The 14507-nt window shown below is 58.6% G+C and overlaps 1 protein-coding gene across 2 annotated transcripts; it reads right to left on the bottom strand.

Moving 5' to 3' along the window:
* Positions 1-4243, bottom strand: LOC121097620 (contactin-like). 2 transcript variants are annotated; one of them, XM_040614763.1, is made up of 6 exons: positions 4091-4243; positions 3137-3466; positions 2738-3007; positions 2494-2553; positions 1403-1454; positions 1-276 (listed from the first exon to the last, which is right to left on the bottom strand). In XM_040614763.1, the coding sequence occupies exons 1-6, from the start codon at positions 4173-4175 to the stop codon at positions 273-275; spliced, it is 801 nt and encodes a 266-aa protein (XP_040470697.1). In that variant the 5' UTR covers positions 4176-4243; the 3' UTR covers positions 1-272. The 2 variants fall into 2 exon arrangements, with proteins under 2 accessions (XP_040470697.1, XP_040470698.1); XM_040614764.1 differs by lacking the exon at positions 2494-2553.
* Between the last annotated feature and the right edge of the window lie 10264 nt (positions 4244-14507).

The following is a 14507-nucleotide window of genomic DNA, read 5'->3' as shown; positions in this document are numbered from 1 at the left end:
AGCACAGCAGCAGCCAGGTTACCAGGCACAGCCATGCCCACCTTTCCCCCAGTGATGGGCAAGGGGCCCTGGGGAAGAGCAGGACAACACAGAAATAATCCAAGCCGCTGTTCTACAAAAAAATATTTGTGGGGTTTGGCAGCTGGAGCAATTCAGAGGTGAACCCCAAAGAGGCTGGGACAGCATCAGACGTCCGGCACTCCCCAGGCAGCATCCACCACCACCACCATCATCAGGGGAAGGCAGCAAGGGCGCAGCTGCCCCCAAGCTCTCTACCTGCAAGGAGAAGAGAGATCTCTATCTAGGCCACCTCCTGGGTGTGGATCCTTCACCCACCCCTCAGACCTGCTCTGAATCCTCAGGCAGCTGTAGGGTGTCACAAGCTGGTGGTGACTGCACTGGGAAGGTCTGGACTTGTGCTCTACTCCAAATTTCTGGAGCTACCTCGGCCAGCTTATCTCTGGGAGGAGTCGTCTGGGACCTGGCTGCACAACACAACCAAAAGCTCGTATTTTTGACTGGCTGCATCATGGGATGCAGTTTTCCATCCTTAGGGGATCACATCCTTGTCCTCACCCTCCAGGAACCTACAGCTAACAGCCCATTTTTTGTGGTTACATAGAGCAAGCAAGCTCCAAGAAGATTTTAAGAATCACTCACTTCCCAGAAACCTCTGGAGCCCTTTGGAGAATTGAAAAAAAACCACTACCCATTAAGGAGCATGTTTCAGGGCAGGGCTGCACATCCTCTGCATCTGCTCCACCCTGGAGGCTGCTGCAGCTTGGTCTGTGCCAATCTGGAAAGCATTACTGGAAACCAGAGCTGGCTCCCTCTGAGCCACAGACGTGCTTTGAAGAAGCTGAGTGTTCCCCCTCCGGGCAAGATTCTGCTCTCCCAAAAAACATAGCGTGAGGTTTTGATCGTTTTTGCAACGGGAGAAATTGGGATAGGACCACCACTTATCACCCCAGTATACCTGGCTTCAGAAAATGTGTAGCAGTAATTAAAAAGCCAGTAGTGAGGGAGAAGTAGTGATGGAGCAAAAGGATGATGGGCCAGGATGAACCCTGCTGCTGGTGAGCCTGCGCTGTCCAGGGGTGCCCAGCACCTGCTTTGCCAGGGATAACCGGGAGTACCAGGCTCTGTGTGGGGGAAACAAGGATATTTCCAGAGCAAATCCCAGTGGGGACTAAACAGGGGAGGACAGCAAATCCTTTGAGCCTCTGGAGCGGGGAGAGCAACCCCTCGGCTGCCTCTTACATCTGCAAGGAGAGGGTGGCAAAGGACCCCAAGCTCTCCCACTTGTCCAGCTTCCTCAGTTCTAGCCAACAATAAATTCTGGCTTGTAGCTGTGGCTGGAGGAGCAGGGCCACCCCCAAGAGAAGGGCTCAGGGCATCTTACCTACAGCCATTGTAACACTGGCGGTCCCTTCTCCTGCACCAGACGAAGACACCTGGGGACAAACCAGTCATCATCTCCATCAAATGCCCTAGAAATGGCGCTCAGACAAAGTGTGGCAATGGCTGGGAAACCTCAAGCCTGGCAGCACCTGCTGATGCTGGGTTGGTGTTTGGGGTCTGGAGGAAGCCACCCCTGGCTACCTCCCCGCTGCCCCCCAGGTAGGGATGGCCCCAGCCCAGCCGATGGCCGGGAAGGAGAGCCGGCCACCAGCTCTGGCCGCAGGTGAGCCATACGAGGGGAGTGTCACGGGGGATGATGAGAGCAGGAGCTTCTCCAGCACCTACCCACCGCCTGGAGGCTCTACACAGGAAAAACCTGAAAACTTTGTGCAATAGCAAAACATAAATCACCCAGGGAGAACCTCCTACTTCTATTTTAAACTGCCAGATCCTCATCTTAGGTCCAGACTTTCGCATTTTGGGTTTTTTCGCCCTCCAAGTTTGCAGTTGACAATCTGAGAATTAAAATCCCCACTTTGCCAGGGACTGGGGATAGGCTGGAAAAAATGTTTCCAGCTCCAAAAAAGGAGGAAAAGCAAGACCACGGAGAAAGGAAGCATGTTTCCCTTCTGCAGGCAGAAAACCGAGCACACCGTGGGGGGAGGTTCAGTGCTCACACCCTAGAAGGGATGTGCAACATCCCTCAGTGCCCATGGGACTTTTTGGGGGGTTGATCCAGATTAAAAAAAAAGTAAAGTATAATGTCATGCCTGCTCTGGACACACAGGACACATTTTCAGGACAACCTTCCCTCCCACATCTGGGTGCAGGGAGGCAAGGGAAGGCAACAGAGGAACACATTACCTCCTTGGAATGGGGACACCCTGATTGAAATGATGGCAATGACAAAGCCCCAGCCCCTGCCCATGGGACTCCTGGGTGGGAAACCCAGGCGCAGCAAGGATGTGCCATGTCAGCTGGCACAGACCCTCCCAGCCCATCCCTTCCCACGTGTGGCGCTTGCCGCAGCACCCACCAGCGATGCAGCAGCTGGCCAAAAAGCCAGGGTGAAGACTCTGCCCCAGCACTCACCTGCAAGCAAGCCGATGAGCACGCACACCAGGATCACGGGCAACACCACATTCGCAGCATCTGCAAAGGAGGGATCCCTGCAGCCGGACCGAATTTAACCCCCTACCCACACCCTCCAAGCAAAAACCTGCCACCAGGCAGCTACTGAGGCTGAGCTCACAGAGGCACTGGGCAAGAAGATATGTTTTTGTGGGCTACTTCCCCTGTCTCTTATTCCAGGCATCAGGAAGAAATCCCCGCTTACTCTGGACGTGGAGCAGGAAGGAGGTTTCATTCTGGCTGACTTCATTGCGGACCACACAAGCGTAGTAGCCGCTGTCATTCATCGATGCTTTAACGATGCACAGGGTGCTGTTGTCAACAAACTGGATGTGGTCGCTTCCCAGCAGCAGCTCCCCATTTTTCTTCCACCAGTACAAGTCTGCCCTCCCTTCCAGGACGTTGCAAACCAGTTTGGTGTTGCCTCCTGCCTTCACTGATGAGTTGCCCACAATTTCTGGCTCAGACAGTGGTTCTGGGAGAGACGGAGCAACTGTCAGCGTTCAGACCCGTGGCTCCCCAGGTGCCAGACCTGGAGCACCTTCCCCCCCCAGCAATTCAAGCTCTCCGGCTGCAGAGGAGGGTTTGCTATCTCAGCACTCACCGACAACACGCAGCTGGAACCAGCCTGTGGCCTCTGACTCGGATCTGAACCGGTACAGCCGGTCATCTCCCTGCTGCAGCACGATCTGCAGTGAGAAATCTGTTTCATTGAACCTCGTGCGATTCTTGTAGGGGCGAGACGTGTTGGCGGGTCCATCGAGGGCATAGCTGACGATGACTCCTTCCCGCAGGCCGGCTTTGTATTCCCAGAGGACACCTCTGCTGACCTGCAGCGGTGGTATCGTCAGAAGCACGGTGCAGCCCGCGGCCGAGACCAGGCGCTGCGATGCCGGCCGGAGATCGGCCGAGTAGCACGGGGAGAGCGTGCGGGCTGGGGGAGAATCCAGATGTCACTCTGCGGCCACCGAGACCCAGCCTGGCCCGCCGGGAGGGTGGCAGAGAAAGCCGCCCCCGGCTCAGCCGCTCTGGACGGCGGCACCGGGGGGTTATTTCTGGCTTTAAGCAGCGAGGTGGGAGAGCCGGGGCGCCCGGCCGGCTGCGAGCCGCTTTGCTACCGCTCGCCTGGTAAAAGCGGGTTTTGCCGTAACGGTGCGCACCGCTCCGGCACCTCGGACCCCAGAAGCGCCGGCCTGAGGGGCACGGCGCTGCGGGAGCCCCCCTCCCCGCGCACGGGCGCTTTCCCGTCGGATCGCTGCCAGGAAAAAGCGCCAAAAGACGGCAGCGCCGACGAGGACCTTCCCCGCCCGCCCCGGAGAGCTTCTGTCCGGGGAAGCACGGGGCTCGGGAGCGCCGAGCCCGGCCGCTCCCACTGCACCCACGGAACGGAGCCGGGAGAACCCCAGCGCCCCGCAGCCGGGGCTCGGCGAGGGGCCGCCCCCGCCCGCCAACTACCGGAGCACCCCAAAAGCGGGCGGCGCCTCCTCCGCGGGCCCCCCGGCCCCGGCCCGCGGGCCCCGGCCGCACCGATCCCCCCGCGCCCCCGGCAGAGACTCGCCTGTGATCCCCAGGCCGGCTGCCGCGCCGCCGGGCCGGGCGGGGAGGGGGAGGAGGAGGAGGACGGGCAGGAGGACGGGCAACATCTGCGGGACTGGAGCGGCGGCAGTTCCGCCACGAGGCACCGGCACGGTCCCGCCGGCGCGGCGGGGCGGGGCCGAGGGGCGGGGCCGGGCGGGGCCGAGGGGCGGGGCTGGCGGGAGGCGGGGCTGGTTACCGTGAGCCGCTCTGCCTCCCCGCCCGTCTGCCGCCGGTGTCACGCCGCAGGGTGACCTTGGCGGGGGGGTACAGCGAGCCCTGGGGCTCCCCTCCTCCTGCTTCTCCCCTCCCCCCTCCTCCTCCTCCCCACCCCCCGGGGCACCAGCCGGAGCACAGGAGAGACCCCCGGCAATGCCCCCGGCTCCCCTCCCGCACCGGCCCCGCGCAGAGCCCCCCGGTGCCCGGTCAGGGGGTCGGGGGGAGCCGTGCCGCGCCCTGCCCCGTGGGTTCTTTGCCAGGCGTTGCTGTTTGTGGCGGTAGCACCCCCATGGGAAGCCGCTAACCAGCCGCAGCGGTGTCGCTGCATGCCAAGGGGAAAGTGACACGAGAAAATAACAGTGAAAAACCTAAAACTCTGCAGGCAGGAGCCGCCCCGGGGCCAGCAGCCGTCGGCAGGCGGGCAGGAGCCTCCCTGCCTGCAGAGAAGGGCTGGGGCTCGGCCCGCTCAGCGCCTCGGGGGGCAGCCAGGGCAGGGGGAGCTGAGCCCCACCGGCGTGTAAATACGGAGCCTGCTGGCAGGGGCCTGCGAGCTGCTGAAAGAAAACAGGCTGCTGAAGGGGTAAGACTCAAGGACACCAGGGCAGAATCACTGTGGTGGGGGGAGATCCCGACCTCCTACTCAAATGCCTCCCCCCGAAGACGGTGGATCCCCCCGCTCGGGGAGCATGCCCAGTAAATTCAAAATGAACTGTCCCTTTAAACTGAAGCGAGAAAGCAACTAACCAATAATTACTCAGTAGGTGTAGACTCTGGGCAGAACTAGCCAACTTCACTGGATAAATATGCACTGTGAGTACAACTAAGTGTGCAAGTTAGGAGGAGCGATCCCCCTCGCACCCGGCGCCGCAATAAACGTATCTGCTTTGTAACTTATCCTGAGTTATGGAGTTTGATTCTGCACGTGAAAAGGGGTCGTCTAGAACTGTCTCTGAGGGACTGTGTGTAGGAAAGCAGTGAGAGAGCGCGGAGGGCCCATGGGAGGGAAGCTCAGCTCAGGGTCGACTATTGTTTGAGACCCTCTAGAAGACTCTAAAATACATGTAAGGAGCATGTGTAAGGCTTAACTGACATAGTACCACCTGGTGAATGAATACATACGATTTTTCCAAGAAATGTAATGCATGAACATATGTGTGGTCTATATAATCTTGCCTAAATGTAACACGAGGCACACGTTACGCGCACAATCCCCCTGCGCACCCAACGCTGTGATGAAGCAATGCCTGTTTCTTCATGCTCCACTGGTGTTAAGGAGTTTTTTATTCCCAATTTCAGTGACAAGGGCAGGCAGAGGAGCCCACAACAGCAGCAAAAAATGGGACTTTTATAATTTGGTGGGGCAGCCTTCCAGCTCGAGGCAGGGCTGTGGGAGAGGGCAGGACCGTGGCTGGGAAACAGCTTTGCCTGCACAGGGGACACCGTAGAGATTCCCGCTGCCCCCACATAAGGTTTATCACCTAAATTACAAGGTGGGTGGGGGTCCTCTTCCCCTTCTCCACATTGTATCTGTCACCTTAGCAGCCTAGGAGGGTGCTGAAGGCTGTTTGCATCAGTAGAGCAGCAAAACCTGACATGGTGCATTGTGTGGCCCAGTGGCCTCATATCTGGGGAAACCAGCCCTGGAGAGAGAGAGAGAGAGAGAGATAAAAAAACTAAGCTCAAGCCAAATGGGTTTGGGAACCACTGTGCAGGAGCATTTCCTCTTGAAGGCATGTTCAGACACCACCACGGCACCTATTTCTGGCCCCGAGCAACTTCAGAAACACAATAAACTCAACACTCACCATGGCTGGGTCCCCTCCTGATGCCTTCGGGAGTGATGGGGTGGTGCTAGTGTTCAGGGGACCTTCCAATGTTCCCCCAGGCACTACTCTAACTGGATAGTTACTCTAACTGGGTATGCATAAAGCTGCTGCACAAACCGAATGTGCCTGAATGTTCTGCACAAAAATGTTGCAAGAATTTGCTGTGCAAACTGAATACCCACAATTGTGCTGCACAAACCTGCTGCTCCAGGATCTGAGTAGATTGTTCCCCTCCATCGTGAGGAAGGCTAAATCAGGGCACAGCGCTGGAGCGGTCCTCCCTTCTCCACCCCTTCTGACACCATGGCTCTTGGATTTGCCGGGATTGCAGCGGGGCGAAAGGCGACTTGGAAGAGGCAGCAACAAAAGTGCTACTTTTCTGTTTAGTGAGTTTCTGTGCCTGCCAATTTCTGTCCATCCAGAGGGACACATACGGCACCCAGGAGAAATGGCCGGGTGGGAAACGGAGCCTCTGGTGTGGCATTGCTGGGTGGGGATGCTGCCGGGACACCTTTGGTGGCATACCTTCCACACCGATGTTCCTGTCCTGAGTGCTTTAAAAAGCTGTGACCTGCAAAATAGTGATCAAAGCGAGGTGCATCTCTGAGCCTGGGTCCTGTACGTGTGGTCTGCCCAGGCCCCGTGGAGGAGGACCCCACGGAGAATAGTGCTTGGGCCTCAGCAGCGGCGCTGTGTCGCAAGGAGGCAGTGAGGTGGGCAACGTGTGCATGTGCGTGCACAAAACCTCCGGGAGAGCAGATCCGGGCCAGGGACTGAGCCCCCACCCCGTGAGCCAGCCTCTGGTAAACCCAAGACCTTCAAGTTGTCTCTTGGAGGCTGCTCTGCTCCCTCCAGGGGTGCCAGACTGCCCGCTGGGAACAGCGAGGGGAGCAGGGCTGCAGGGGGCAGAGGGGTGGCCAGACCAGGGACCAGACCCAGCGTGGCCCGAGGAAGATCTCCAAGAAGACATCAAGATGCAAGAGGAGAAACGCGGGCACACGTGTGTGCCGAGGCAGGGAGCCCACAGAACCATCCCACTAGAGGGAGCGAGATGATCAGTTGTCAGATGGTGCAAGGGAAGAGTTGGGTCGAGGGAGCCCAACCCAGAGAAGGAGCTGTGGGCTGAAATTGGCCCTTCCTCCCCCACCAGAGCCTAGGGATGCTCCTGGTCAGGGTGTGCGCGTCTCGGCAGTAGCAGTCCCACCTTGTGATGTTACACAGGGTGCTGCTGGGCCAGCAATGTTAGGGCTCTACATCCCTCCTGGGGAAGCTTGCTGGTCTGTGGCTTTATGGGGCTCCTCTGTCCAACCCTCTGCTGCCAAGTAAACAAAGTCCCACCAGCAAAGCAGGGAGCAACCCTGCTCCCGCGGTCCCCCAGAGCCTCCCTGCTCCTCCTTTCCCTCTATTACTACTCCTTGGCTCTCCATCCCAGCTATCTCCAGGTCCCACCACCCACCTGCAGGTCTGGAAGGGCTGCAAGGACGGCCAGCATGCTTTTAGCCAGAGGGATACAGGTGAGGAACAGAGCCAGCAACAAGTGGGGCAGAGCCAACACAGGTGCACATCCCTGCTCAAAGCCCCAGCCCAAGCCTAAAGCCCCCCAGGGACCTGGCACTGGTGCCAGGCCATCTCCATGAGACACGGAAGGGGAGGCAGGTGCCATCTCAGTATCCCAGCACTTTGTGTAGGCTTTCCAGTTGGCTCTGACCCTTGCAAGGGTGATCTGGACAACCAGGAGCAGTTAGAAGGAGGTTAGGTTCTACACAGAACAGGGCCAGGCACCAGCAGAGATACCATGGCCAGCAGGGCAAGGGTATCACCAGCCAGCACCTCAGGTCCTAGTCCTCCAAGCAGGGTGAGTGGGGCAGACCCCAAGACGCTAGCTACATCCAAGTTCATAGAAGTCATACATATACAAGTTCAGATCATCGGGCAAGTTGATGGTGAGAGGCAGGTCCGAGGTCAGGCCATGAGGTTATTCTGCAGCTCAAGATTTGGATCAGCAATGGGCATGGCTGTGGTGGAGCTGAAGGCAGGCACACCTAGAACAGAGCTCAGGCAGGGTCCGAAGGACCAGGGCTCAGCCTGAGCAGGCTCCTGGAGTCATGGGCAAGGTGTTGGTGGAGGCTCCAGGACAGACTGGCCAGGGCTTTGAGGGGAAAGGAGGAAGAAATGTCAAGGCAACTGAGACCCCTTGCCATGTTCCTGTCCCAGCCCTGGCACAGCTTCCCCTCTAGTTTGTCTCCCTGGGGCATCCCACCGCAGCGGCTGTCCAGGCACTGCTGCCTGCCCTGTACCCCTGGGGTACACCCCAGCACTATGTCCTTCACCCCAGTGCTTGAGCCAGGAGAAGACATCTCTAGCCATACCTGGGCAGCTAAGGACCATCAAGAAAATATCCGTGGTGCTTTCCAGGAGTCAATTCAGGGCCTGGGGTGTTTGTGTGTGTGGGGGGGTCACATGGGCGGCAGCTGTGGACCACATGCATCAGAGGCAAAGGCTGCCGCAGAAAGCAGCTCTGCCCTCTCCCCCAGCCCTCACCAAGCTGGCACCAGCCTGCCAGCACTGCCCTGATAAGCCTGAGCTCCGCAGGGAGGCTCCAGCCCAGGGAGGCGAGGGAAGAGGTGTGGAGCAGGATGCAGAGCAGGACAGAGCACTTGGAGGGCCAGAGAAGTTGTCTTGGCAAAGCAGCACAAAGCTGGCTAAGATGCTGGCAGGCATTTCTTGGAGGGTCAAGCAACTCTACCCAGATGCTCCCAGCTTCTTCTACAAAACGTGTTTTCACCCCTTGGGGAGTCAATTCACCTCACAAACGCAGCGGCAGGGAGCGAAGGCAGGTGGGCAGGAGGGAAGGCAGCACCACAGAGCTGCTTGTGCCCTACTCACCGCTGCAGGGGCATCCAGCGCTCAGGGCACCATGCATCTCCAGCCAGCCCGCAGCTCCAAAGGGGCAGAGAGGACAAAGCTGTTCAGTGCACAACTTCTGAGAGGTCTGGTTGTGGAGGTCTTGAAGTTTGGAAGCTAAAAACAAGCCAGCCTCTGAGAGAAAGGCTTGGGGTTTGGTGTAGCCTGGTCCAGCCCAGAGCCCCAGAGCAGCACACACACACACTGTAAAGCTTGACCCACTCCACAGCCCCACGCACCCCACAGGCCCGTGACAGTGGCCACATCCACAGCGTGCTCCACCACAGGTCAGAGCATCACCCAGGGAATGTGGTATCACCCTGAGAGGGGCTGAGCTGGCCCTCGCATCTCCCATCGTTCTACATAATAAGGGCTCCGGGAGCTCTCCCGCTATTTAAGTCTCTTCACATAGCATCTCTCACCTCCTTTCAAGCCAGACTTTCCTCCCTCTGACCAAACACACTCTGCTGGGGGACTTCGCTGCAGCAGAGCATTTGCAGCATTCTCTGGGATGAACAAACACCAGGGCATTGTCCAGGCTGGACATATTCCTGCCAGTGTTCTCAAGCACTTGGGAAGCCATGCAGGAAGCAAAGCCCTCGGAGAGCCTTTGCTGGACAGGGGAAAACTGAGGCACTGAGGTGCAGGGGGCCAGGGCACATCACCAGCAGCCTCCTGTTCTGTTTCCCTGGTTCTTGCCACAGCTACAAGGTGAATGTTGTGCTGCTCCACGCATGGGGTGAACTACCCTGGCGTCGCCAGGCCATGGCATAGAGCTGGTCGAGGGACCTGAGATGGTCCCTGCCACCCCAGGAGAGGGTGCTCCCTGTGACAAGGGCAGAACCGAGCCCAGCACAGAGGTCCTAGTGGGTTCTCCACATGGTCGGGGCAGACCTAGTCAGGAAGGTGAGCTGATCCAGTGCCTCAGCTGGAAGCCCTAACTGCCCATTCAGCCTTGGAAGTACGGTGTGATGGGGAAGAGGTTTATTCCCCCCCCCCCCCCCCCCAAAAAAAAAAAAAAAAAATCCCGGCACAGGAACCGATCAGTTCAAATCACAAGACAAATCTTTAAGAGTGCATACCAGGGAGGTTAGCAAAGGCCTGTCCGAGCTGCACCCAGTGATTTCACATCCTGGGGGGCTGCTGTTTCCCGACTGAAGATCATGTAGCCAACACATGTTAGAAATCATCAGCTGCTCGATTGAATGACGCCAGGCTGCGGTTTGCCTTAAAGGAACAGCCCCAGGGAGCGCAGAGCCAGCACTGCAGCCCCGTGCCAGGAGATGCGAACTGGGGGGATGCCCTGTCACGAACCCCGCTCGAGAGGGGTCCAGCCCAGGCTGACCCAACAGATCCTGCACGTGCTATCGCTCCTGCAAAACACTGGAAAACAACATGACTAAATCACACATTCAACCATCCTGCCTGAAGCAAAGCTGAAGCAAATCCAAGGGACAGGCTGGAAAATCCCAGACACGCACTTTTTTATGTGTTTTCCCAGGAAGTTGTGGGAAAATCCCACACAGCTCGCCTCTCCATGCAGGTACTATGCCTGCTGTCCCCCACCCCAGGGCCTTGCTGACAGCACTGGCAAGGCCCCAGCAAAACACCACCTCCTGCTCTCCTGCACTTGCTCGGCACCACTGAGTGCTGAGGAAACAAACTTCCAGGCTCAGCTGACCCTGCTCTCCCTGTGCACAGGCCAGGAAACATTAAAAGTGAAAAACAACTCCTCAGCCAGTATCAAGAGGCTTTTTTTTTTTTTAATCTGGCTCCCACTCAATTTTCTCTGCACAGTTCCAGTTCTGGTCCTGCCCTCACTCACAGGCTTGGCTCTGCAACCCTCCTGGCTCCAAGGCACGGCGAGCAGCCCCAAGCTACCAGGTTCTTGGAGCTCCAGGCTTCCCTCTGCTCATCAGCAGAGCCCATGTGTGCCCTTGCCCCATCCGACGGAGCAGCGCATGGCCCAGGACCACATTCATGCCCCAAATTGCAAATGTGGCTCTTCAAGCTCACCTCCACCAAAAGCAGGAGCTCGGCTACCTCTGCCCCCTCCCCACCCTGCCTGGCTGGCTGCTCGGACAGGCAAACCCTGCCCCTTGCACGGGGGTCCCTGTGAGCCCCCAGTGCATGCAGCCCTCCAACCCCAGGTGCAGGCAGCGTTGCTGCCAGAGAGCAGATCACGGTTTTGCAACAGATGCACCTTTTCTAGCTCTTCCCCCTCCACCTGGCTCTGAAGGTCCTGAGCCTTTTTAATAAGAACAACAACCAAGAACAAAAAGCGTTCGTTTTTAATTGTTTCTTTTCTGAAATGAACAGTCATCTCTCTCTGAGCTCAGTGCTCTTCCCCAGTTCCAGCAAAGGCATCTCCCCTGGGGCAAGAGCTACTTGCCAGGGCAGGGATGGTGCTGGCTGCAGCGCCGAGCAGAGCAGCGCTTGTCTCTCACGGGCTCTGGGCACCAGGTCGTGCACTGATCTGGCAGAGCAGGGAAAAACCACTCATGGACTGGGCAGATGCTTTTGGCTGGAAGATCCCCTTGTCTCAAGAACTTCCTGACTGACACAGCATGGAGAGGGAAGGGGCAGCCTTTTCCCCACCCAGGTCCCTGTAAGAACAAGTCACCAGGAGTTCAGCAGCCGCTTCCTGCAGAAGAAGCGGAGGATGGCAAAGGGTGGTAGAGTTTAGAGCAGGCACTGAAGTCGACAAGCAGCCCAAGCTGAAAATAAATCAGTCCTCAGCCCTTCAGCGTTCCCCTCCACATCTCTTGTCCACATCACATCCCACCTCCTTTGCCCTGCTCCTGCAGCTTTGCTCTGAGCAGGCTCCAGTGCATGTCAATGGGAGATGGGGAACAGGGGGAGCCCCCAAATAGCATTAGTGCTGCTTTTCTGCTGAAAGAGTAACAGCAAAAACTTTTTTTGCTACTGAGAAGATACCAAGAAAACCTCCACACACCCTTCCCCCCTCCATCCTCTCCCTTTGCCCATTACAGTCCACTGGAGACACTTGCACAGCAAATGAGTGATTAGACCAGTGAGCCAAAGACATTTGTATGGAGCCTGCATTATTCAAGGCAGGCAGATAAGGTGACTAGTCACCCACTTCACCATGTTTGGGAGGTCACGGTAGCTGCTCACACAGCTTCTCTGCCGGCTGGGCACAGCAGCAGCTTGACACACCTGGCCAGTGCTGCAGGGACTACTGCATATTTGTGTATGCCTAAGGATAAAATTGGGCTTGGGGATATGAAAGTGCTGAGATTAAGTGTCCCCATGCTCAACTCATGGCAAAGAAAGCATGGGTGGAGGGAGCCTTATGGCGGGGACACACTCAGAACTGCTCCTGGGGTGCGTGCGACGCCAGCCCAGCCAGGCTGCAGTGACGGGTCCAGAGAGCAAGGGTCGGGAGGAAGGACAGATGCACAGATGTCAGCCTGCAGAGCAAGGAGGGAGCCAATACTGACCTTGCAGGGAGCCCTGCAGGAGAGACACAGGGCAGGGAGGGCAGGGCGAGTGGCTGGGCTGTGGGCTCCCCCCATCACTGCTGCAGCACTGCCAGCCCTTCCTGGGCAACTTTTCCTATGCAAAAGCCATTTTCAACCTCCAGCTCCCCTGTCTGGGTGGTCAGCGGCCCCGTGCCAGGGTGCAGGACCCACACTGTGGGTGTGAGACAACATCCACTGCTGGGAACGGCCACCAGCACAGGGCACCAAGAGTGGCTGCTGCCACAGCCACATAGAGCCTGGGCTGAGCAGGAAAGGAGAAGGAAGGGGGACCAGGAGTCACTACCAGCACATGGGGACCCCCCTCTTTGCAGGCAGGATTGCTCCAAATCCTGAAGAAAAGGCAGGACCTGCCTGAGCCTTTGCCGTGCTCTGCCCCATGCACGACCTGCTCAGACAGGGCCACCCGCCCACCTCGCTCTCCGAAGGGGGCAAAGAGCCTGGCAGTGCTGCGTGGACAACAGCACCGTCTGTCCAGGACCCAGGAATGCGTAAGCAGGAAAGATGGAAAGATGCTTGAGAGTTTTTCTTCAAGCTCCTGCTCTGGCAGCTGAAGGAAAGGACATTCCTGTCCCCTGACCGCTCACCAAAGCAATTAGGGAGCTGAGAGGGAGTTGCTGCTTTCCCCCAGCCCCACAAAGAAATCAGCAAAAAGAGAAACTGGAATTGCTCTTTCCCTTTTAATTAGGTGGTACCTGTGACTTGCTGCCTTCCCCAGCATCCCGTGTCCGCTGGGACTCCCTGCAGGAAACTGGTCTGCACGGAACCAGGGAGAGACAAGAGGATTTGGTGGAAGAGACAGTACCACTCCCGGCAGGCAGGATGAGAACAGGGACAAGTTACTTCTTTAAAGAGGGGGAAAAAAATGCCCTTCATTGTGTGAGAGCGCTGGAGAAGCGAGCGAGCAGCTGGTGAGCTGCCTCTTACCAGCTCTCCCTGCTGCCCAGGTGGGGGGTCCTAAGGTGACACACACTCTGCCAAGACCCAGCCCAGCAAGTCGAGGCTTAAGGGACAAATCCTGAACTGATGTTATTACTGAAGTATCACTGTTCTAAGCCCATTGAGGATCAAAGCTCAGCCTGGCAGGGCTTTGGGTCACAGCTCTCACCGAGGGAGAGCAGCACTGGATGGGACCCCCGTGGCACTCAGGGAGGTAAACCCTGGACTCAGAGCAGCTCTGGCTTCGTGGCCACATCTCTGTGGCATGTCCCTGTGAGTAACGGCGGCTGCGGCACTGGCCGGTGTCCCAGCCCAGCGTGGCTGCAGGGCCTGAAGCCCTGGGAACGGGGTGAGCCACAGGGCAGCTGCCTCCACCGCGGGTCTCACCTGGGCCCAGACTCTCACGGTCACGGTCACGGTCACATCCCTATTTCGCCATCCATCCTAAGCTGCCCCCCGGCGCCGGGCTCTGGGCTGGGGCCAGCCCTGCTTCCCACACCCCATCCTTGGGGAGCAGGGGGTGGTTCTGGGGGGACAGAGGCGCTTCTGTGTTTTCTCGTGGCCACCGAGCGCCCAGTGCAGTGGCCACGCAACAGCCACGTCCCCAGCGCTCCTGCTCGCTGGCCGGGCCACAAGGGTCCCCGCTCCAGCCTGCCCTGCCCCCAGCCCAGGATGGCCCCCACCGGTGGGCACGGCCCGCCCGGGCAGGGCCTCCGGGGGGTGCTCAGCAGCAGTGACCCCCGTTTCGGCAAACCCTTACCTGCCCGAGCGCCTCGGGGCGGCCAGAGCGGCGGGGCCGGGCCCCCGGGAGCCCCCAGCCCTGCGCCCTCCTGCTCCCAGCCCAGCCAGCCGGGGGGGTCTCGCTGCCGGCCCCCACCCCCGGGGGGCCACCCCCCGGCACTGCCGCCGCCCCGTCCCGCGGTCCCACCGCCCGGCTCCCGCTGCCGACGGGACACCCCGTCCCCGAGGCCACCGTCGGTGCCCGTGTCCCCCCGCGACGGTCCCCGCG

Source organism: Falco naumanni, chromosome 14 (genome assembly GCF_017639655.2).
Source record: "Falco naumanni isolate bFalNau1 chromosome 14, bFalNau1.pat, whole genome shotgun sequence".
In the NCBI taxonomy this organism is placed as follows: domain Eukaryota; kingdom Metazoa; phylum Chordata; class Aves; order Falconiformes; family Falconidae; genus Falco; species Falco naumanni.
Note: the sequence above shows the minus strand (reverse complement) of the source record. Positions and strands in the feature narration are given on the sequence as shown.

Coding starts and splice junctions, on each gene's coding strand:
- LOC121097620 (XM_040614763.1), bottom strand. CDS start 4,175: ATGTTGCCCGTCCTCCTGCCCGTCCTCCTCCTCCTCCCCCTCCCCGCC. Junction 2,554..2,737: donor CTTCCTGCTCCACGTCCAGA/GTAAGCGGGGAT, acceptor CCTCCTTTGCAG/ATGCTGCGAATGTGGTGTTG. Junction 1,455..2,493: donor GCTCATCGGCTTGCTTGCAG/GTGAGTGCTGGG, acceptor GTTTGTCCCCAG/GTGTCTTCGTCTGGTGCAGG.